The following is a 24,957-nucleotide window of genomic DNA, read 5'->3' as shown; positions in this document are numbered from 1 at the left end:
AATCTGTTATTTTAACAAATCTGTTAAATTATTTATCAACTGAATTATTTGACGTTTCCCTCCTGAAATTGACACTTTGGAAAGATGTGCCTTGTTTCTCTGCTGTGACTTCATAAATGCCCAGCACATAGCCATGTGCCTCTGGGAGAATATTCACCTCAGTTTAAGAAGCATGAGGCCTGTCTGACTCCAAGGGGCAATTACCAATATACATTTTAAGGACCTAGCACAAGGAAGAACAGAATTGTTTTTAACCATGAACATGGGAGGGTGAATGTTGTCAAATCCATAACATTCATTAATTCATTCAACAGACAAGAGTTTATATGTGCCAGGCCTGTGCCAGCTCAAACAGGGTATTGATAAAGCATCCCAGATTCTCCCAAGAGCAGTCAGGAGGATCTGACCAGCCAGATGTACGACTGGACTCCACCCTGCCCAAAGCCCAAGCCAGAGGAGGCTGGTCTCACTGACCTTATGAAGGTACGAAAGCCTGTTGGTCCCAACTTCATCGTCCCTTTGATTCCCAGGAAGCGGATAAACAAATTTGCCATTCTGTCCACCAGACGCAGGTAGTTGAACTGCTTTGCATACTTGGGGAAAACCTGTTTGAGGCAAATGGAGGGCAGGTGGGCTTCGGGATTGGCGTTGCAGTCTGGGGCTCTGGTCCACTCACTGTCCAAAGGATCATCCTTTCCAGCTAATGGTTTTTCAAGCTGCTGAGACCTGAAGCACACAAGGAATTAATGATATAGGCTTTCCCTTGCTTGTTCCCCTTTACTTGAGACTTACAACAAACTTGGGAGGCAGGCATTCATCACTACTTTTATTTTACACACCAGAAAACTGACCTGCCCAAGGTTACTTAGCTAGTGTGTAGCAAAGGCAGAACTTGAACTCAGGGCAGAGTCAGGACTGGAAATATCCTTCCTGTATTTTACCATCCAGTTTCCCAGTATGGAAAACTTCCTTCACTGTGCTCATGATTCAAGAGAATACTCTATTATGGAGCAGTCTGAGTTTGATTTCAAACTCCTACTTAAGGGTAGCAATTGAATAATTAAAAAATATAAAAATCTCATTGAGGGTTGGCAAGGAGCCATGGGCACAGTTCAATGAACAATTTATAAAGATGCATCCGTTACCCAACTCTAGGAATAGAAATAATTACATTTTCTGGCTTAACTGGTTTTTTATTTGGAATTCAAACAACAAAAAAAATGATCATAGCATTGTGATTCCTTAGTCTAGATATTTTATTCTGAAATTATTCTGCTATTCAAGAAAACTAGCAGCTAATAATGCTCAAATGTTCTCCTCTAGCACAGAATGCTTTTCTCACCTCCAGACCCACAGACTATTTTCCCTAACCCCAAATCTGCGTCCCCACCCCCTTGAGTGTCACCACCCTCTGCCAGCTACCCAAGCAGGTGAAATCAGAGGAAATGCCAACCCCTCCCCTCCCTCTGCCTCCACAGCCAGTTCTACCTCCTTAGTCCTGAAAACACTGCCTGCTCTGCCCTTGCCTGGGCCTTGTCAGTTCTTGCCTGGACTGTAGCAACAGGTCTTCCTTCCTCTTTCCTCCAGCTTTGCCCATCCGTAGATCCATCCTCCACACTGGCACCCGAATCACTTTCTTTTAAAGCAAACCTGGCCAGGTCACTCACTCGCTAAACCTCTTTAGGACTCCCGAATCTGTACTCTTCCTCTGGCGCTCAAGGCCCTTCCTGCTTCTTCTCAGCCCTCCTCATGTCCAGTCATTGCCTGGCCAGCAAATTGTTTCCCTCCAGACCTTGAACACTGTCCCTCCCACCTCGCCACCCATGGCCTGGCCTGGAAGCAGAGCCTCGGGGCTTTTGGATGCCCAGCTCCCTTTCACACCCAATGCCTCTCTTTGCACTCGTGCTCAGCTCCCCTTCCTGGCTCCTGTCCTGCCCCAGAGCTGGGCCAGGTGTGAGCCAGTCCCACCTGACATGTCCATTCCTGAGAAAGAATCTGAGCACATGACGCATGGTTGGTAAATAGTGCCCCATAGACTAACTGATCCAGGAAAATCAGAACAACATCCCACGGTACTGAGCTCAACACCAAGGCCAGTCCCTTCTCCTTACTGAATGGCCTCATGCCCAGAGCTTCCATTTCCAAGCAAGCATGCCATCAGTCCCAAGGCTGGGCCACCTTGGTGTCTTCGTGCCTGCTCTCCCCTGGCCCTGGCTGCCTGGTACACTTCTGTTTCACTTTCAAAACTCCCACTCAGCATCCGGGAAATGCAAATCAAAACCACACTGAGATGCCATCTAACCCCAGTTAGGATGGCTAAAATCCAAAAGACTCTGAACAATAAATGCTGGCGAGGTTGCGGAGAAAAAGGAACTCTCATACGTTGTTGGTGGGACTGCAAAATGGTGCAGCCTCTGTGGAAAATGGTATGGAGGTTCCTCAAACAATTGCAGATAGATCTACCATATGACCCAGCTATCCCACTGCTGGGAATATACCCAGAGGAATGGAAATCATCAAGTCGAAGGTATACCTGTTCCCCAATGTTCATCGCAGCACTCTTTACAATAGCCAAGAGTTGGAACCAGCCCAAATGTCCATCATCAGATGAGTGGATACGGAAAATGTGGTACATCTACACAGTGGAATACTACTCAGCTATAAAAACGAATGAAATACTGCCATTTGCAACAACATGGATGGACCTTGAGAGAATTATATTAAGTGAAACGAGTCAGGCACAGAAAGAGAAATACCACATGTTCTCACTTATTGGTGGGAGCTAAAAATTAATATATAAATTCACACACACACACACACACAAAACAACCAGTGGGGGGGGGGAGAAGATATAACAACCACAATTACTTGAAGTTGATACGACAAGCAAACAGAGGGGACATTGTTGGGGGGGAGGGAGGAGAGGGAGGAGGGAGGGAGGTTTTGGTGACGGGGCAACAATAATCAACCACAATGTATATCGACAAAATAAAAGTTAAAAAATAAATAAATAAAAATAAAAAAATAAAATTCTAATCAATATCAAAATAAAAACAAAACAAAACAAACAAAAAAAAAACTGAGATGTCCCCTGACCACACCGATGACTCTCTTCCATGCTGCACTCCCACTCCCTGTGCTCGCTTACTGGTTCCCTGGCCATGGCCACACTGCTTTGGTTTACATGCCGTCTCTCTTACTGTTTTGTGAGCTCACTGGAGGCACAGACCACATCTTATTCAGCCCTATTTCTATAGGGCCTGATATGTATTAGGTGCTTGGGGAATGTTTCATTGAATCTGTTGAAACTGGAAAAGCTTTTTTGTTTTGTTTTGTTTTCATGGTGACTGGCCAGAATAGAGATCCAAACCCTTGACTTTGGTGTGCCCTTTTAAGTGGGAAGGAGGTTTGATAGAGAAGCAACATGCTTAACAGCCTTGCCCAAATGGTCCTCTCTTCACGACAGGCCAAGGAGCCAGCCTCTAGGAAAGAGAACACCCTGTGTAAATAAAAAGTTCCAGAAGGCCTGTGCACAGCTCCTTCTAAGTGGGTCTTGAGCTGGTCTCAACGCAAGGACAGACAGAGGGCAGAACCAGAAAGTTCAACACAGTGTGGAGGGTCCTGGGGAGATGAATGCTCCCCCCTACAGAGAGAGAGCCCTGATTCCTTGGGAGAGGCAAATGTTCCCACGGGGATACAATCCTCCTCCAGCTAAAACGGTTTCATCATCATCACCTTGAACTTAAGACTGCAAATGAAAGTCAGGTGGTTACTTTTCAGATGCAATGAAATGTTTTCCCATTGAGGTTATAGGAAGAAAGATGAGAAAAAAGCGATGCTCTAACTGGAAATTAGGTCTTAAATTACTGGATAAGTGGCAGTCGCTGACTTTATAAGCACTCATTATGTTTTTGTTAAAGGGACGATTTGGAAATGTACAGTTTGAATACACTCGGTAACAATGAAAATAGCTCAGGGAACTCTTCAGTCTGCAGAGCTGTCCCCCGTTTGTGATCTCACTTGTTCTTCATGCAACTATGACGTAGACTGTGCTTATTACACTCCTGTTCCAGATGAGGAAACTGAGGCACAGCAAGGCGTAGCACCTCTTTGGCCTGGCTGAACTGGAATTATACATCAGTTCTTTTAATCCAGAGCTCTTTCTATTTTACCAACCTGTTATTCTAAAGCACATCATAATTCACATCGAGGGTTACAAAATCCTAAATACTATTTTTTTTTTAAATTTTAAAGAGGGTTTTTTTGTTTGTTTATTTTTTAGATTATAGTAATTCATGCCTTGGGTAGACATTTTGAGAAATGTATAAAAGAGTAAAAATCGTTTGTAACCCCACACCTCAAAGACAAACACCACTAATGTTTTGGTTTCCTGTCTATATTTTAGTTAAGATTACATTACATATATTTTAAATCCTTCTTTTTACACTTTATATCACAACTATCTTCCCATGGTGTTAAGTATGTTTTCATGAGAATAATTTCTCAGATGTGATATTCTGTATTAAGCCTGAACCATAATGTAATTAACGATTCTTTCTGAGGTAGATATTTAGTGTCTACCTGGCTTGTCATTTGACTAAATAGAATCTAGTGATCAGTCCTTTGGGTGATGTGCTCCCTCTCAGATGCATAAAATGCTTCAGCTAGAAGTGGCTTTGGAGATCATTCTGTCCAGTGATGTCACATTTTTTTTACTGTGGTAAAATATATACAACATAAAAGTCACCATTTTAAAGTGTACAATTCAGTGGCGTTTCGTACATTCACAATGTGTAACCATCACCACTGTTTAGTTCCAGAACATTTTCACAATGATGTCATTTTAGAGAAAAAATTGGAACCCTGGTAGATAGGGACATTAGCACCAGTGGTCATGTAATCAGCACCTTGTCCAGGGTGGGGGTCTTAGATTGGATGGCCCTGGTGATGGGGACCCCACCCCTCCAGGACCTGTCAGACTGGACAGGTTTTCCCACGGATGCCAGAGGATGTCTCCCTCCAGTGTCCACCTCCTGCATCCCATCCTGCCCCCAGAGCCACCTAGAGTGAGTCTGCTTTCTCTTCTGTGTGACAGCCTTTCACATTTCTTTCAAGGGTTGCTGCATTTCCTGGAAGACTACCATTTTTCATTCTTCCCGAATCCCAGTTAATAAACTAAGATGAAAAGGGCCTTCATAGCCACAGATGTCATTTTCATTAATTCAAAACCACAAATTCAGGGGGAAGTGGTTTTACTCAACTGGAAGAAGACACTAAAGATATAGCTGATATATAAGAGGAAATAAAACAATGAGAAATGGTATCTTTACTGGAGATAATTCTAATTATCACATTGAGATCGAAGCCATCACAAATACTGTAAAATCCTGTTTCTACTTAATAGCATTTTAATGGAAATGTCAGGATTATGAAACAAAAGTGACTGGTAAAGAAAATATAAATCAAGCTTCCCAGTCCCTTTGGGATAATTTTTTTAAAATTGAATTTGGTGTATCCCTAATTCATTAAAATAGGGGAAAAAATCCAGGAATGTTGTATCTATTATCATTTCTCAAATAAAATAGAATTCTTCTTTTTTTATTAAAACTCTTGTGAAAAACCACCTATCTCTATTTCACCTGGAAAGCTTACTATTAAAAAACACCATTTTTCGGGACCTGTTATATGTCAAGCATTGTGCCAAGCGACTTACCTATAGTATCTCATTAGTTTCTCATAACAATTCCATGCGGTAGGTGGGAAACTATTCCCATTTTACAGATTAGGATCCTGAGGCCCATAGAGACCCTGTTTACTTGCCCAAGGTCACACAATCAGTGATGAAATCAGGATTTATAGTTGGGACTGTCTCACTACATACCTGATGCTTAGTTCACTGTGTAGTTCTTGTGCTAATTTGATTTAAATCAAGCCAGAGACTTTACTGCTTGTGTATAAACTACATACATATTCCCAACAGGGAGGCAGATATAGCAAGGTCAAATTCTCATATCAGAGGAGTTGCTTGAATTCTCTCAGAGAAATAATTTCCATCTCTAGTTAAGCTTCCCTTCAATCATTTATCCATTCACGAAACATTTCCCAAGCACTCACATGTCCCACGGGCCTCGGATACAAGGGTGAGGTGGACACAGTCCCTTCCAGCAAATGGGGGAAGACAAGACCTATACATAAACAATGACCTGGTGGTGTCATGACCAGAGAGCCAGTGTGGATCTAGGTCTTACGGGATCTTGAACGTCAGAGAACGGTGCTTGGGTGTGGTAGGGTAAGGGATGAGGACACGGTGGATTTAGAGGAAAGGAGTGGCAAGATCAGAACCATGGTGAAGATAAGAGAATCTGCCAGCAGTATGTATTCTGAATTGAGAGGGGATAAGTGGATGACATTAGGAAGCCATTGGAATAGTCTAGGTCAACGATTCTGAAAGCATGGTCCTGGACCAGTAGCACCAGTGTCCCCTGAGAACTTGTGAGAAATGCACATTCTTGGATCATCCCAGACCTACTGACTCAGAAACTGTGAGTGGGCTAAGCCATCTGCTTTAGCCAGCCCTGTGGGTGATTCTGATGCAGGCTAAAGGCTAAGAATCACTGGTCTAGGTGAAAGGAGATGAAACCTGAACTAGGGCAGCTGCAGTGGGCGGAGAGCCAGAAAGCTGGCCCAAGTACACCTTATACACAAAGATTTGGCCACTACTGCTTGAATGTGGGGGACAAAAGGGAGAGAAGACCCTGGATCATGTTCCCAGGCAACCTCACGGCTTGGCAGAAGAGCCTGGTGGGTAGTGGTGCTGCATGGCAAAGGAAGCGAGGCAGGTCCCTTTCCCTGCTGTTTGGCCAAGACATGTCCCCTCAGTCACTAGAGAATTTCAAGTGCACAAGTATCACATTGGCATTCCTGAAGAAAATGCTAACCATGCACCAAAGTCCCTTAAATGAGCCCTGCCACTAATTTAAAGAGCTGGAGGATGAAGTCTCTAAAAATAAACATAACTGCCACATGGTCCAGCTCTGTCACTTGGTAAATCTCTGCCATCACAGAGGCCCCATTTGCTTGATGGGCGCTGCATGCAATTTGAAGAGAAGGTGATAGACTACGAAACCTGGTTTCCAAACTGAGGAGGAAAGGACTTAACGAGGAGCCTCTCTCTGACAGTCAGGTTGGATCTCCTCCCATGAGTTCCCCTTCATGCAATGACCCTTCCTTCCCCAGAGCACTTGCCGGCCCACTTCCTTCCATCGCCCGATGGAGCATTAACAGCGATGAAACACAATGGTGGTAATATTAGTACCACTTACTCTGTGGCAGGAGCTGCAATTTTCAAAAGTTTAATGTTGATAAAATCCTATGAAGTCGCTGTTATTGTAATTCCCACTTTACAGATGACACCAAAGCAAGAGGATACAAACTGATATGCTGTGGATGCAAGACAGAGACCCAGGCAGGTGGGCTTCAGAGTCCTTCTCTCTAACCACAGCATTATGTGGCTTCCACACCCAGGGAGCTGTCGGGCATTGAGTCAGGCAGGTTATGTGTCGCATCTCATTTGGCCCTGGCAAGAATCCTATGAATTAGGTATTATAAGTGGCCCCACTTCACTGATAAGGACACGGAGCTTCGGAGAGGTTAACCTACTTTCTAAAGGTTACTCAGCTATTAAATTTGAACCCAAACGTGTTTGAGTTCAAAGCCCAGGCACTTTCCATCCTGCTCAACTTGGTGTAGTTACACAACTTCTCTGAGTCCATTTTCTCCTCCTTTGCAATGGAGAGAAGGCTCTTACTTTATGGGGTGTTGTTAGGCATAAGAGGGAGAATGGACGAGTGCACAGAATGGTTGCATTGTGTATTATTAAAAACACAGCCTTTCTATAAAGCATAAGATGAATCTGCCAGGGGGGCTTGTAACTGGCCTCAATGTGACTTCCTGGGAAGGGCCAGTGCTCATCTGGACATGGCCATTCCGTCTTGTTTGGCAAATAAATCAATCTGTTACTTTATAGTTACAGGTTCACATGAATCACTGACATGTAACGTTTGTCAAATGTATGAATTAACAAGGGATCTGGAGGCAACACAGCAGACTAGGTCTCCACCCTGCTCGGGGATGAACTCCCAGAGCCACTGGGCCTAGGTTGCTGCAGGAGCATTTCCCGCTGGACCAGGCAACAATGAAGGAACAAAAGGACAAGCAGGAGGACTTACTGTAATGCCCCAGTTCCTACAGACCCAGAACTCAAGGGCCTTTCGGGGTCATGGAGCACAGACCTCTCATTTCACGGATGGAGGAACTGACATTTCATTTTACAGACTTCCCAATAAGCTTCTTTTCCAACAGGGCCCCGTCTGCCCTGTGCCCGAGCATGGGGCAAGTGTCCTCACTGTCATCCTTCTTGCTCACTGTGTCTCGCAGCACAGTCAGAGTCAACACAGGCCTGGGAGGGGCTCTGCCAGTTGGCTCCTCCCCTCTGGGGCTGGGGCCTGGTGGTCAGAGTGGCTGAGGCATGGCCTTTAGGGAGTCGATCAAGGCATGGTTGGAATCCCAGCTCTGCCACTCACTAGCTGTGTGACCTTAGGCAAGTCATATAACCTCAGAGCTTTAGTTTACTCGTACATAAAATGGGAAGAAGAATGAATGGTACCTAACCTACAGGACGGATGTAAAGATGAACAGAGAAAATGGACACGTGCTTATTAGCACAGCACCTCAGTGCCTCGTAGCCATTTTTATTACAATCGCCGACATCTTTATCTCACAGGTATTGTCATCTCCAGGGTCTCACTGTCTGGTCACCAGCCCTCGATGGGAGAGATCAACATTCACCTATGGATCTCAGGAGAGGATGGGATTTCTGCCCCACCCTCACTCCAGGTAACTAGACACTAGGTTGTCCTCCTGCACCTCCAGCTGCTCCTCCTGGGGGGAATCTCACTTCAGGCGGCCCAGGGCCAGGCTCCACCTTTCTTCTTGTCCCAACCTGGACAAATCCTCCCCTTGTGTCTCATTATCCCAGGCCTCGCTGATGACGAATTGCACCTTACCCGATACCCTGGTTCTCTACTGAGGATTACTGATGTCACATAATAATGCACCGAGAGACCTGTACTGCCCCCACACAGAAAAAGTTAAACTTTGGAGTTAGAAGGACACTAGCAGTTATCTTGTTTCCTTTTCCTTTTGAAATATATAATGAAGCAGAGGCCACGTCCCTTGCTTGAGGTGAGGTGTCAAGGGAGGGAGGGGTCGTGGCAAAGGCAGGTCTAGCTCCCCCGACGTCCTGTCCAGAGCCTTTAAAACGAAGAAGCGGAAGAAAGAGAAACTACTCCATTATTGAGCTTAAATGCCAGAGCGGCTGAAATTTTGAATGAAAAGCTTCAGTCTCTTCCATCAATCCTGGCAGGCAGGGAGGAGAATACTTTTGCCTGAAGGGCTTCAGAGTCCCTCTTAAACCTACTGAGTAGTTGGCCACTGTCTTTCTGTGGATGATATGGCTGATGCTTAGCTTTTCGCTAGAACCCAGAGGAAGATTTTTCAAATTGTAAGCCCTGCCTGCACTGGCTGCCCAAGGCACACCGGATAAGGTCCCCATGATGCCCACCTCGTCTTCCACATTCCACATCCCTCCCTCCCTTTGTAAATTCTCTTTTGCAAGTGACTCACTTGGAAAACATGCATCCCTCAAATCTTAGATTCTGTAATCACCTTTTCCAAAATGCTTTTCACAGCTTTCGGAGACAGAATCAATCAATCCTTTCTATACAACCTTCCTGACTTTGTACATCAGCATCAGCATTAGCATCACGAAATTTACTGAGAGCTTAATCTATGCCCTGCACAATGCCAAGCCCACAGTATACACTCGTTTTCTTTGTAGTAGTTATCACGTTTATACCTAAAAGGCTACTTGTGGAACTGCCTGTTTTATGCCTGTTTCTTTCTCTAGATGGAAAGCCCCAGAAGGGCAGGTACCTCTCTTGCTTGATTATGACTCTGTCTAAAACCCCAACACAGCTCCTGCCACATAGTAGGTATTCAGAGTACCTGACAATGAATATAGTCATTGTTTCAATGAATTCCCACAGCAGTCCAATTAATTAGACATGATTATTAACTTGAATTTACATCTGAGGACATTGAAGCTGAGAGAGGTTAAGTCAGTTGCCTAAGCGACAAGGCTGGGATTGGAACCCCAGGTGGTCTGCCTCCAGGGGACACATTTCTAACCCCTATACCTCCACACTCCTCTACTTCAAGGTGAATCTTTCTTGCTCTTTTTCTCTCACAGTTGCTGAGAAGAGCATGTCTGTACACTGGGAGAACAAAGATTTCCTAACGTCAACAGTAAGAGGCTGTCTACGCGACAATTGTAATCAGTGGTTGTATTAGCCTCTGTTTTACCACCTCCAAAATTAGCAGAAAGGGCCAACTTGAGCTTTCATTGTATAACTCCGCTAATGAAGGGATCCTTTTAATTACACACTCAGCGCGTATCTGAAGCACAAAGCATTTTAGTGTTTAAACACAGTTCTGCACCAAACTGTAGGGCTGTGTGAACAGACAATGAGTGGAGGAAAACTATGTGTGGAAGTTATTCTTTGCCTAGACTGTAATTTCTTTTTGGCATTCCATTTCATCCAAACCCCAGTTCATTTTCTACGGTAATCTTAATTCTCCTTTGTATACCAAGCACCCGATAAACCCTTATTCAGTAATTCAGTAGGCATATCCCAGGCCAGCTATTCCCCAGTCAGATTTCAGATGAGATCTGCTCACTTTGTTAATTTCACTTGCCACTGACTGATTTGCCTTGAGGCTTCTCCCACCCAGCGGAGCTCGCACATCCTGTCAATCCTCGCAGTGAGGGTGTCGAAAGCAAAACCATCTTCATTCGATGACATCCCAGCAGCTCTTGGCATTTGCATCCCACTTTCCAAAGCAATTGTTTGGTGTGCTGTTCCGTTTGGGATTTGCACTAATGTATGAGAGTGAGGATTTATGGGGTTGAACACGCAGACCTTTCTCAGGCCAGGATGTTTTGACTTTGCATTTGTATTTGGTCAGGGACAAACGGGAGTACCTCTCACTGAGCCCCTTCTATGGGCCAGGAACTCTACCATGCATTAATTATCCCCTACACAGAGATCCTAAGATGGGGATATTAAGACACACTCCAGAGCTGGAATGCCTGGTTGGAATCCTGTCCCTGTCTCTAACTAGCTGGCAACCTTAGAAAAAATTCTCTTAATCTGCTCATGCCATGGTATCTTGATCTTTATAATGGGAATAATAATTCTCCCTATGGGGGTACTTCAAAAAGTTTATGGAAAGATTCATATTATCATTTAGTTCTATTTTTGCAGTACCTTTGCATGTCACAGCATTTTTGTGAGAACGAAAAGGGCTAATACGTATAGAGCATGTAGAACCAAACCCGGCATGTGGGAAGCACTCAGTAAGTGTTAGCTGCTGCTGTTTAACAAACAAAGCTCAGCTCAGGTTAAACCAAGTGCTCAAGGTCACACGCCTGCTAGTGGGATCATCTGGTAACTAGGGTATGTCTGTCTCTGAAGACCCTGTTCTCTCTAGGCTTCAAGCAAAGTGAGGCCAAGGTTGTCCTCTGTGGGTCTGCCGCCAGGAGCCCTCAATCGGAGCCCTGGCTGGGGGGTGTGACCTAGAGAAGGCCATTGTTTTTGCGATCCGCTCCTGATCTCAGCATGTGCACACTGGCTTCTGCTGCTGACCGTCTTAACTTTCTCCAGCTCAGTTTCTTCATAGCATTCGGGGCAGCTGACTGCTCTCGTCCTGAAACCCTCACTTCCTGGCTTCTGTGCCTGTGCACTCTCCCTGGTGCTTTTCCGTTCTGTTTTTTTTTCCTCTGAGCACCCTTACTGGTCCTGTAAGGCTCTGTCCTTGACCTGCTTCTCGCCCTACAGAGCCTCCCTGATCCGTGCCCTGTGCCCAGGGGCTCACGCACGTGTCTGGGTCCTGCCCACCCCTTCGCCGACGGCCAGGTTCAAGTCCTGCTCGTCCTCCAGAGCTCACTTTAGATGCCAGCCCACAAGGCTTCCCTGATCCCTCCCACTCAGAAATACTCTCTTCTGATTTTCCCACAGCACTTCATTGTGGAATCTGTCATTTTCTAAACTCATATTATGGCCATTTCAGTTTGTGACTTCTTTCTCCTGATAGACTGTGAATTTGCCAGAAATAGAATCCATTTTTGTTCCCCTCACAGTACGCTACATCTAACAGGTGATGCAAAAAAGACAAGCTGATAAATGACTGTGTAAAAGAAGAGATTTTTTGAGACAAGTAACATGGAGAATTTGGAATAATTTTGCCTGAAGGCAAGAAAATGGGCAGAAGACCTCTGGGTGTCATTTTCAGCTTATGGTTGTATAAAGCCATCTGTAGGGCAATAATCATTTATGGTAATAAGAATAACAGTCATCCTGGTTCCACTCCTTATTAATCGCATGGTCTTAGGGAAATTGCGTTATCGTTCAGCCTCCTTTCCCTTCTGTGAAATGGAGATGGACGATAGAACCCACCTCACAGAAGTGTGGAGGGATTCGAAGTGGTGACAGAAACAAGGGGTTGGCATTCTAGCTGGAACACAGTGAATGGGAGAGCAGTGGTGGCTGGTGTCATTCATTCGACACACAGTTATCGAGGCCCCACTCTGCAGTCAGGGACCTTGGGGCAGCTCCCAGAAGATCTCGATGCCTCCTCCAGCCTGTAACGCTCTTTTCCTCAAAGAACTTTGGTCCTAACAAAATTAGATTAAAAATGAAAATTCGACTAATAAATTAGGCACGCATATTAGCTATCAGGTCCGGAGAGAAAGTCTAACTTTTTTCTTCATGCAATTTGAATTCCCTTAACATAGAGTTGTTGTCAAAATCCATTAAAGTATTTAATTTCTCTTGTCACTGAACAATTCCCCAAGCAGACATCCAGACAGTTTGCAGTGGCGTTTCTCACAGAAGAACTAAACGTTTAGCTATTAAGGTACATTTTTAAGATGATTTCTCCCGGATGGCTTGAGAGACTCTGGAGAGACTGGATAAGTTCAAGTCCAAGGTTAAGGCAGGACAGCAGCATGGCAAGAGTTGTAGGCGTTATGAATCAAGAAAGCGGGGGTTTTAGATCCAACACTGCCACTTACCAGCTGAGTGACCTTGGCGAAGGTACTTAACCTCTCTGGGCATCAGTTTCCTCATTTGCAAAGTGGTGTTTTGCAAAAACCACGGGATTTTGGTGAGCACTAAATGGAATACTAAATGTAAAGGATCTAGTTGTAGTAGGACACCAGACATAGCACTGGCTCTCAACAGGAGACAATTATAAAATCCCAGAAATATGGAGATGCACAGACTGGGGCCACTCACCACCTCCACCCCCGAGGGACAGCCTTTAGGAGAAGTGTGCTTATTGTGACATATGGCCAGACCCACTGTGTCCTGACACTTTCTCTTTCACAGTAGCATCTCCCAACACCCATTCAAATAAATTAATATTCCCACCTGACCAAATCACCTGTGGGACCCAAAGGTTTCCATGCCAATAGGAATGTAGTGGGGACCCTGACCCCCCAGGAAGTAAACACAGCAGAGTCTATCATTTAGTTTCCCTGCTAACAAGTACCTTGCTGAAGTCAGAGCAGCCTCTTCCTTGGTTGTCATGGCAACGTCTACTGACCTACCCTGTCCTGCCAAACACACACACACACACACACACACACACACACACACACATACACACACAGTGTGGGAGGCAGAAACACTCCACAATGTTCATGACAGAAGTACAAAAACACCTGTCTTTGCAAAAATAAAAAAAATAAAAAAAAAAACACCCTTGCAAAAGTACTGCCCTTGCTAGGGAATGGAGAAATTCCAGTTTTATTGTGTAGTTCCTGGTGAGTATGAACAGATTTAAAACGCATTGTAAAGGCCAGTACTGTCTGGAGAGGGGGCAATTACCACTTCCTCAGCCGTGACACAGACACCAGGGCACTCCACTTGTGCCTCTCCTGTCGTTCTCAGCATTTGGGGAGATGTGACCAATGCTGATGCCTCTGCCTCTTGCCACGGCTCATGCACCATCTCTGGAGCAATTCCCCCTCCCTGATCTCATGCAACCTGAGAAGCAGCTTGGGAGAAAAAAGCGCTGTGCCCATTTTGCAGGCGAGGAAATTGTGGGCCATGACCACGAACCAGTGTGTACTAATGCTTCATTTTCTCTTTTCTAATTTGCTCTCTGCCCCCAAAAGCGTTAACCTGGGACAGCACTGGAATTTGCCCAAACAGGTTCATTTCTTTCTCTCATTCTTAGGCTCCAGGTAGCTTTTAAAAGTCACCTTCTAAGTCCAACACCTGCCAGACAAAACCACTCAGACGTTCCACTTGCATCTCAGTGAGTACAATGTTGAACGTGATTTGTCCCACCAACCTTCTTGCTATTTCCATGTTATTGGCAACTTCATCCTCCCAGTGAGTCAAGTTCAAAACCCTGAAGTCACCTTTAGCTTCTCCCTCTTCCTCATCCTGGCTTCTGGGGACCTATACAGAAGATCTCCACTGTCCCCTTTCCATTTGGAAGCTCTGATCCGAATATCTGGGGGCATCCAGGCAGGTGGAAAGCACTGAGCAAGCCTGTGGGGTCAGGTTGCCGGGCTCTGGCTGACTGCACGCCTGTGTGCTGGGCACATTCTCTCATTTGATCCTAACCACAACCCTCTGTGGTTATTGTTATTCTTAATATGATCCCCATTTTACATATGAGACAGTTTCCCTATTGGACACAAGAGGGGTGACATAATGCCCAAGGTCATCCAGTTTAGAAGTGGCAAAGCCGGATTATGAATTTGGATCAATGCGACTCAAGAGCTCTCACTCGTAACCAACATGCAAAGCTCATTCTCACCCGGTTTCTTAAGAACAGGGGCCCGATGCATGATGTTGTATCTCAGCGCTGACAGCAGCGCTGCCTCATAGCGTCTGACGAGTGACAACCTGATTGAAGCTCCGTGCAGAGTCTCAGCTCAGAGACAGCCAGCCTGGGTTCCACGCCTCACTGGGACCCTTTCTCACTTGTGACCTTGGGGAAGCAACTAGATCATACTCAGAGGGCTGCAGTGGGCTGACAGTGGCCCCCACGTAGATATGTCCAAGTCCTAACCCTGGAAAGCTGTGAATGTGATCTTATCTGGAGAAAGAGACTTTGCAGGTGTAATCAAGTTAAAGATCTCAAGATCATCCTAGATTTAGAGAGGACCCTACATCCAGTGACAGATGTCATTATAAGAGAAAGGCAGAGGGGGTTATGACACAGATGTATGCAGAGAAGAAGGCATGTGAAGACAGAGGTGGAGATTGGAGTGATGTTGCCATAAGCCAAGAAATGTCTGGAGCCACCAAGAGTTGGAAGACACAAGGAAGGTTTCTCCCCTAGAGCCTTAGGAGAAAGGAAGGACCTGGTGACTCCTTGATTTCAGACTTCTGGCCCCCAGAACTGTGGAGAGTTCTGTTGTTTTAAGCCACACCATTTGTGGTAGCTTGTTAGGGCAGCCCTAGGAAACTAATACAAGGTCTCAGTTTCCTCTTCTCTGAAATGGGTAACCTCAAGGGGTTACTCTGAGATAATGTAACTGAAAGCAATTAGACCCGTGCCTGGTGCATAGTAGGCCCTCAGTAAATGGTAAAACAGAACCAAAATTTTCTGAGTCAGTATCTTGGAAACTTCTCTCCCAGGGTGCACCTAGCTGACCGCCTCTGTCTACACTATCAGGCTTGTAAAATATTTTAACTTCAGAACCCGAGAGCCAAAAGGAGGAACCTCAGGGAGCATCTCCTCTGAGCCCAGAGGCGTGGGATGAGCGGGCACCCAGCAGAGATGTTTGTGTCCTTGCGAGGATGGTAACTAAGTGCTGGCCCATCTCCAACCCAAGATGGTGAGCCTGTCACGGTGAGTTTCACAAAACATCTGTTTCAGGAACAAGCCTGTTGTTTCAGGCAAGCTCTAGAGATAATAGTATGTTTTTCCTCTACACAGCCATGACATGTTCACAGAAGCTGAATCTTTCTAAATGTGACCAATCTCTTAAGTGGCAGAAGCCCATCAGACTCTTCGAGAACATATATTGCATGTGGGCAGCCCACACAATTCCCTGGTTGCTGCAGAACTGAAACAACATTTGCTCTGGCTTACAGGGAAGCGGTTGGGGGGCGGGTCAGAGTAGGGGGTAGCGATTCCTCTGCAATCGGTCCCTTTAAAGGTTATGCTTAATTCTGCAAGGGAGTCAGGTCCCTAGGCTTCATGCATATGGATGGCAGCAGTGGTTGAATGATAACCTGCAATTTCTCTTGCCCGCATTAATCGACTTTGGTTGGCTACTGAGAATTTGACTAGGAAACGCTATGCTGGTGCACATACCAATGATCCCCAGGATCTGAACAAAGCTTTGCTGGATTTGACTCAATTCCGGCCTGAGATAAGAAAACACGAGCGCAGCATCCCATGTGAGATGAGCAGCCCGTGCCTTGGCATGAGCTAGGGAGAGGGCCAGAAGGCAGACCCAGATGAGCAGAAAGCGGGACACTTTCTCTGTAGTCCCACAGGCAAGGGGAAACTTGGCCAATGAAGAAAATTTCTCAGGATCCTCCATGCAGGAAGCTCTTGGGAGCAAACACACAAAGGCTGTCCTCTCCCCTTTCTCCTGGGGGTAGGAATGGGATGTGAGTAGTGGGCTCTTGCCCCTCAGGCGTGCAGATCAAGCCCACAGTACAACTGCCTTTGTAGGACAGTCTCCTCCCGCTAGGACAGCTGTCTGGTGTGCTCCTTGGGAGGCAGGTCTGAACTGCTCGGGCACACCCGGGCATCCCGGCCCCTGAGTGAGGGTCTGGAATGAGTCGTGCTTCCTGGAGCCCAGTTCCCGTTAGCCTGGGGCTGCCCTGGCCATGGAGCCTCCACTCCTAATTCCTACTCTGTTCACCTAGGCAGGCCACTCGCCGGCAGGCTTGGCTCAGTCCCCTCTCTAATTCCTGGTAGCCCTGGCTCTGCCCAGCTCCAGAACCTTCCCTGTCTTCATCAGTCTGCTGCTGGGGTCCCAGCAGGCCATGAGGTCAAGCCCATCCTGGCTGACGGATAAAGTCCCAAAGCCTGGTCTCCACAGTGTAAAAGGCGGTGATTCTGGCTCAACTTCCCCCAATTATTCTATGCCATGCAGCCTGCTCCCAGGAAGAATACAATGGGGCAAAGGCATCAATGCATTTAGAAAGGAAATAGCTTCAAGTCATACAGACCAGCAAGTTTAAGGTTCTCATTCTGTATGTGGACAAGGACTGAGCTCTGGAGAAGAGACCTGGCTTGTCAGGTCTTTCCCAGTACTTAGGCTTTAGGGCTCAGGAAAGATCCCGGGTTTCTCAACTCCTGTGAGGTTTGCTGTGACAACATCCTGAGCTCTTGTTTGAGCCAATATCAGCTTTTTGCAGATAGGGCAGTGTCAGAATCATCTCTGACTCTCTGGAAGCAGCATGGGGCCAGGCCCAGAGCAGGGGCTCAGTAAATGTTACTTAGGCCTGGCTGAGTCAGTCTCCTTTGTGAAACCAATAAATCAGACACTGACATGTTACTGAAGCCAGCACAGGGATATATTATCAGGATTCTTCAAACACCTCAGCTGCTAGTGTGGAGGTGCTGTTTCTGCCTATAAGGCAGCATGGAAGTAGAGCAGGAGGTCATGTCACTGTATTAATTTTTTCTTTGCATAACTGTGATCCTGTGTCCACACAATAACAGCTTCTATTTATGGGAGGCTGTGGCACACGGGCTCTGCACTGGGGGCCTTGACCACAGGTCCTATTTAGTTCTGCCCTCAACCCTGCCAGCCAGGAATTATTAGCCCCTCTTAATAGGCTTAGGCAGGTTAAGTGGCTCAAGGTCACCTGGCTCATAAGTGCTGGAGCGTGGATTTTAGTCTAAGTCTGGGCTGTTTTACCTAAGTCAGGTTGCTCTGGCACAAGAACAGTAATAGTAACTAGTATGTCATGAGTTCACTTTCTGGCAGGCATGTGAGGTGTATGGACTCACTTAATCCTCACTCCAACCCTGTGAGGTATCATCCCTAGGTTACAGGTGAGGACAAATAGGCCCAGAGATGGGAAATAACTTTACCAGGTGATCCAAGCCAGTCTGGAAGACAGGGGACAGCTAGAGACAGAGGGAGCTCAGAGTAACAGGCAAGGGGTGCAAGAGGAAATTTAGAGCTGGGCTGGACTTGCTAGTTATATGACTTGAGGCATATTGCTTAGAAAAAATGTTTTTAATTTTGATAAAATATGCATAACTTAAAATTTACCATTTAAACTATTTTCAGTTGTACAGTTCAGCAGCAGCAGGTACATTCGTCACTATGCAACCATCATCACTATCCATCTCCAGAACTGTTTTCCTCTTCCCAAACTGAATCTCTGCACCCGTTGCACAGCAGCTCCCTGTTCCCCTTCCCCAGCCCCTCGCTACCACCATCCTACCTGCTGTTCTACGGATCTGACTGCCCTCATGTGACTTCACATAAGTGGAGTCACACAGGATTTGTCCTTTTGTGTCTGACTTATTTCACTTAGCATAATGACCTCCAGATTCATCCACGGTACAGCCTGTGTCAGAATTTCCTTCCTTTTAAAGGCCGAATAACACTCCACTGTGTGTATATATATACCACCTTTTGTTTATTCGTTCAACCATCGATGGACTCCTGGGTTGCATCCACCTTTGGCGACTGTGAATAATGCTGCTAAGAACTTGGGTGCACATGGGCAAATTACTTTTCAGTTCATCACCTTCTACCACAAACCTAAGCCTCCAGCTTTGTGCCCTGACTCAGAGGAGATGTTCGCCACCCACCCAGTGTCTGGGTCAGAAACCAGAGGAAGAGATGAATTCTCCCTCTTCCTTCACAAGAACCAAGTCAGCCAAGTCCCGCCTGAGTTCACCCAACTCACCTGAGTTCACCCACTTCTCTGCTGTCACCTGTAGCCTCACCAGAGGGTCACCTGAATTTCAACAGCCTCTTCATCAGTCTCTAAGCTTTCAGTCTCCCCTTCTAGCACGTCTTCCATGTCACAGAAGAAGAGCAGATCTGACTGTGTCACTCTTGGTCTTAAACCTGTCCCTGGCTCACTCCCTCATTTCTTTCAAGGACTTGTCCAAATGTCCCCTTCTGAGACTGGCTTCCCCTGACCACTCTGTGTATGGTCGCAGCCCACACCCTTCCCAGCATGCCAGGGCCCCTGGCTCGCTTCATTTCTCCCCATAGCACCACCATTCCTCATAGTGCAGATTTATTTATTTACTCATTTATTTTGCTTATTGTCCCTCTCCTGCCCTTTCACCCTCCACCCTCCATAAAGAATGTCAGTTGACAAAGTCAGGGATTTTTGACATTGTGTTCACAGCTCACTCCTCAGTCCTGGCCCACAGTCAGTGCTCAATAAATATTGTTTGTGTGCACAGATGCAGGAAAGCCTGGCTCCTCCTTGCCTGTAGGATCAAGTCTAAACTCTCTGTCTGGTCAAGCCTCCCACGCTCTGGCTCCGGGTCCCTCTCCAGCCCCGTCTCATACCGCACTTCCATTTGAGCTCCATCCAGACTGCACTGCTCACCAGTCCTCCTGTTGCCTGCTAGCTCTGGGCCTTTGCACATGCTGTTGCCTCTGCCTGGAGTGTCATTCCCCCCACCTTGCCCCACCCTCTGCTGGCTTGGGTGGCCCCCTGTGCTAGGTTCCCATGACACCCTGTTTTTACCCCTTTTGAAGCCTTTTTCACACTGTATTACAATTACCCCTTTACTTGTCTGTAGCTGTTTCTAAACTGCTAGCTCCACCAGGGTAGGATAATCTTACTTGCTCTGGGATGCTCAGTGCTATGCACCAAGCACACTGTGGATGCACAGAAAATGTCTGTTGAAAAACATGAGCCAACCTCATGCATTTCAGCTGCTTCATTTTGAAACAATGGCAGAGTCTCTCCTGCAGGGTTGCACAATACAATATGTGCCATATCTGCCACCACGCCCAGCATGGGGTGGGCATTTAACACTTAGCGGCTCAGTGTCAGCTCTGCTGCAACTGAGGGTTTGAGAGGATTTGTGGAGGATCTGCTTCCTTTGTTCTAGAAGCCACCATCTGAAGTCCTTCTATCATTTGTCATCTTTGGGCCTATGCCAATAAGTGTCAGCCCCAGACAGAATTCCTGTCCTTTCCTGTCTTATCCACCACATTTTGGGAGCATGTCCCCTGTGCCCAGAAAGTGTCCAAGTCCATTTTCTTCTCAGAACTGGCTGTATTTGTAATCATCATGTCCTGGAATGGAGAACATCCAGGGACCCGAGGGACCCACTGTGCCAATCCCTCATTTTAAACCTGAGGACACAGGTTCAGAGAGGTTGACTGACTTGCTCACGGTCACACAGCTACTTAGAGATTTCACTTTCTCTTTCCTTGATGCAAAATTTTGAATTCTTTTTGGTTGGACCCAAAAGGATTTTAGAGTTTAGTCTAAAACTCTCACTTGAGCTAAATCCTGAACATTATCTTCACTGTACTAATAGTTCAAGATAGAGGGACATGTTCTTCATCATCTTCCAACCAGCAGCACCAAGTTCATTTTAGATGTTGGAAATAGAAGAAATAGAGGTGACTCTCGGTCTTCTTGCTCTTACTGTCCCCTGGACAAATGGCCTGCTGTCACCAGAGGGATGGCAATGTGCTGTCATAGCACTTTCTGGAGAATACCTCTGCCTGCCCCATAGTGGGGTCCCCTTTGTTGTGGGCACAGGGAGCTCTGTTTGTGGACTGCTTTGAGGGGAGGGAGGCAGCGGTGGGAGCGATGGGGTTTGCAGGAGGGTCAGAGAGGCGATTGAGGGGTGACCCCAGTCAGAAGTGAACCCAGAACTGCCTCTCACTGGCAAGGGAGCTGTGAGTCATCAGCAACCACCAGCAGACTAATTTCACAACCTCTGGTCCCAGAGGAAACCATTACTCCTAATTATTATTATTAGGCATAATAACTAATTAGTAAAAAATAGCTACCATTTACTGAGTGCCAACTTATGCATGCTACTTAATGCATATTATTTCTTTTTTCCTATTTTATGCTTTAAAGTTTATTTTCTATTCCCCTAATTATAAAGTCAATACATGTTCATGGAAAAAGATATTTAAAGATACCAAAAAGCAGAAAAAGAAAAAAAAAATTCACAGTTTGTTTCACCACCTACACATAACCATAATTAACATGTTGGTGTTTTCTTCACAGAATTTCTTCTCTGTGTCTCTCTATCCTTCTCTACACACGTGTGTGGGGTGTGTGTGTGTGTGTGTGTGTGTGTGTGTGTGTGTGTGTATGTGTGTGTGTGCATGGCATGCAAGGTTTAACACAGTTCTGACCACACTTTTACAGCAAATTATTCTCCATTTTACAGATGAGGAACCTGAGGCTCAGAGAGGGTGAATAATTTGTGCAGTCACACAGCAAAATGGCTGGACAGGGATTCATATCAAGTCTTTCTGTTGTCAAAACATGTCCTTTTCCCACTCTGCCATGTCCCTTCCCACTCAGTGAGGGAGAATCGGGGATAGTTTTTGTTAGGTCTCTGCTTCTGCGACCCCACTCCTCTGCTCGTGCCCCCTGGACCACACCCTACTGAGAGATGCAGCCACAGGCAAAGCAGAAGAGCGTTATCCCAGCTATGTCTACTCCACTGGCCAGTACCTGACTACAGAAAGCTTCGAAAGCTTAAGCCTCGATGAAGACATTCTGTTAGAAACTGGAGGGAATCTGTGTTTTCTGTCCATATAGGTATTTGGAAAGCTGAAATCAGAAAGCATAGTGAACTATTTTTTGCAAGCTGTTTTGCCTGAACAAATACAAGTAACTTCTACAGAGCAGCTGCAGGATGGCCTGGAAGGGAGGCCCACAGGAGGCATTCTGGGCCATCCTGCCACCTGGCCTGTGGAACTGAAAAAGGGCTGGGACACCACAAACTGGGGGGAGGGGGAGGGGGGATGGGGGCCAATAAAGACCTGGACTCCACATTTTGTCAAATGCTTGAACAAAGCCACAGGTACTAAACATATTACATTGGCACCAAGCAGGCAAGCAGGTGACACTTCCTGCATTCCCAGGGCTGGGCACAGAGGCTATAAAATAAATGACAGTGTCCCTGCCCACAAGGAGTTTACAGTCTGGTGGGGAGAGACCCCAAAAAGAAGAGAGCTATGTGTGGATGTTACAAGTGCTGAGACAGAGCTACAGAACCCTTTAAAAAAAAAACCCTCAAATTCATATTCCTAAAAATCTTAAGATGGGACAACTCATGGTTGAAAAGAAAAGTTGGGGCTGGGGAGAGAGCGACCAAGGACAGGAGCAAGCTGATTAAAGCTCTTTTACAGAAGTCCTATGTTCATCGAATAAAACAATAAGGACAGAGGACTAAATAAAGCTATATCTTTATCTTACATACCTTAAATTTAGTAACTCTAAGTTGCCATACTGTTCCCCAGACTGTTTTCAGGGTCTTTCTCTGTTGCAGTTTGAACAAGATGCCTGGAATATGTCTTGCTTTGCTGCAGATAATGCTCACAGTGAACCTCATTTGTGTGCATGCGTGCATGTGTGTGTGCGTGTGTGTGCATGCCGCCCTCTTAAGCTTCAGCTCTCTCTGACTAAATAACCAGGGTCCTACAAAAGACAGAGTGCTGGCATGCTGGGGATGCCTGAAATGCTCCCGCCTTCCATTAGGTGCTGCAGATAGAGGTCTTTCCTGCAGCCTGCCACACCCCTGCCCCTCCTGAGGGCTAGGCAGCTCTAGCCCCACGTTCCTAACTCAAGACCTGGGAATCCACCCCATCGGCCCACTTCACCCCAGTCACCTGCTGCTTGACACACCTGGGAGGCCAGTTCCAAAGCCCAGCCACTGTCCTCAGCTCTCCTTATCCCACTCACAGCCCTAGTCCACGTCTTGTTCAGTGCTGCCTTTCTCTTCTCCCCCTTCCCTGTTCATTTCCCAACTTCCAGGCCCTCTTCCTAATTATTCCCAGCAGAGTGACTCACTCTTCTCATATGTGGGAACAGAAATGCTCCTGGTTGCCCAGAAAGGCAAGCAGAAGGAAATCTGCAGATCCCTGAACTTCAGCAGGGGGCCTTGGGGGCTGGTGAGGATTACTGCACAGGCCCCGTGCTGCAGCAGGAGGAAGCTGGTGGCTAGGGGAACAAATTTCCTGCTGGACCTGGGCTGAGGTTGTTTGTGTGGGTGATGGGCAAAGGGTCAGAGGCACGAAGCAGAGCAGGTTACAGATTGCCCCCAGTCACCTACAGGTCTTTCCTCATGACTCCCTCGCCAAACCAGCTTGGCAACATCAATGTCAACCGAGTGCCTCGTCAACAAATTTAATACAGGCCATATTAATTTGAGTTTGACCTAACAGTCCAGAAGTGAATAGACTTGTTAAAGAAACCTGGATAACTAAGAATGCCAGACTGCTATGCACACACAGGGAAAAATAAAAAGCGGGTCCTTTGTGAGTAAAGGTGTGATGGACCCCCCACAGGGGGCCATGTGCTTTGAGCGTGTTTTTCCAGTAATGCATAACGATACTGGTTTTCCACTTAGCTGATACCTGTTGAGTGCTTTTAGCCCTCACAACAACCCTGAGAGGTGGGAAACTGAGGTCCAGAAAGGTTAAGTACCTCAGTGGAGGTCGCACAGCCAGCATGTGGTAGAGCTGGGGTTCAAACCCAGGCAGCCTGAGCCCACTCATCCCTGTTCCTTCTCCAGCCCCCTGACTGTGGTCCTCTATTCTCTCCAGATGCTCAGCCTTGTCAGTGCTTGGCCATCGCTGAAGCTTCGGTGATAATCCCAAATTGGTCTTTCTAGTTTCCCTTTCTCACTAGGCTTCCAGTCCAGTGTTTGCAAATCCCTGCAGGATGTTAACTCTTGGCAACCCCACAGCCCATGAGCCCACCTTCCTGGGTGTTCCCCCTCAAACACACACACACACACACACACACAAACACACACACACACACACACACACACACACACACACACGCAACTTCTAACCTAAATCTCCAGCATTCTCATTTCAGGAGAGAGCTAAAAGGCTGCTTCCTCAGGGAAGCTTCCTCTGCCCGTGTTTCTACTTCAGTCCCATCCCTAGGCACCCTGACTTCTGCCTCAGTCCCCGCTGTGCTTTCCCCCATTTCACTGCATCTTCCCCATCAAATGGATGTTTTTTCTCCTTCTCTCATCTCCTCTTCCTCCCTCCTTTTCTTCCTTCCAGTCATAAAACCCGCACCACCACCACCCCAAGAGGGAAGAGCTGGGGAGCTAGAAAGGAGAGAGGGGTGACTGTGGAAAAGGAAGAGGCCAGGGAGCCCTCTTCTCAAAGGAGGAGCATCAGGCAGATGGAAGTCACCCCACTGGTTGCAGCGGGGATGGCAGGGGTGGCCGAGGGGAGTAGATCAGGGAAGCATGAGCCAAGGGAGCTAGCGATCCTCAGAGGGTGGCCTGGAAGAGAGCGGCTGGTAGTGTGGGGGCTCTGGCATGCAGGGTCCTCGATGTCCTATCATGAGCAACCCACATGCAAGTGCTCAGTGGAGTTTGTGTCTTCCACGGCTCAGGCACGCCAGGCTGACTGGGCATGGCACTTAATGGGAGAGGGTCACTTCACCTGAAGTGCAGACACAGGGCTAGCCCTCACTCAACACGTCCACGTGTGCCCCCCAGGAGCGTGCTGAGATGCATGTCCGGCATCTGGGCTCCTCCTGCTGGCTGCGCTTCTTCTTTGCCCAGTCCCTGATAGCCTCTGGAAACCTGGCCATCTTCACATTGCACAGGGCCCCTCTCCTGCTCCAACAGCCCCCGTGC

At 46.8% G+C, this 24,957-nt stretch overlaps 1 protein-coding gene across 3 annotated transcripts in view; it reads right to left on the bottom strand.

Moving 5' to 3' along the window:
* The window catches only part of TTLL11 (tubulin tyrosine ligase like 11), a 258,789-nt gene that overhangs the window by 54,925 nt on the left and 178,907 nt on the right, over positions 1–24,957 (bottom strand). For 2 of the 3 annotated variants that reach the window (XM_063081751.1, XM_063081752.1), the window contains exon 7: positions 475–726. The exons of the other annotated variant lie outside the window; for it this stretch is intronic. In XM_063081751.1, coding sequence (XP_062937821.1) covers positions 475–726 — 252 coding nt within the window. The remainder of the gene's footprint in view (positions 1–474; positions 727–24,957) is intronic. 3 annotated transcript variants of the gene reach the window in all.

The sequence above is a fragment of the Cynocephalus volans genome, chromosome 17 (assembly GCF_027409185.1).
Source record: "Cynocephalus volans isolate mCynVol1 chromosome 17, mCynVol1.pri, whole genome shotgun sequence".
NCBI lineage: Eukaryota > Metazoa > Chordata > Mammalia > Dermoptera > Cynocephalidae > Cynocephalus > Cynocephalus volans.
The sequence above is the reverse complement of the archived record's forward strand: the minus strand, read 5'-3'. Positions and strand labels throughout refer to the sequence as shown.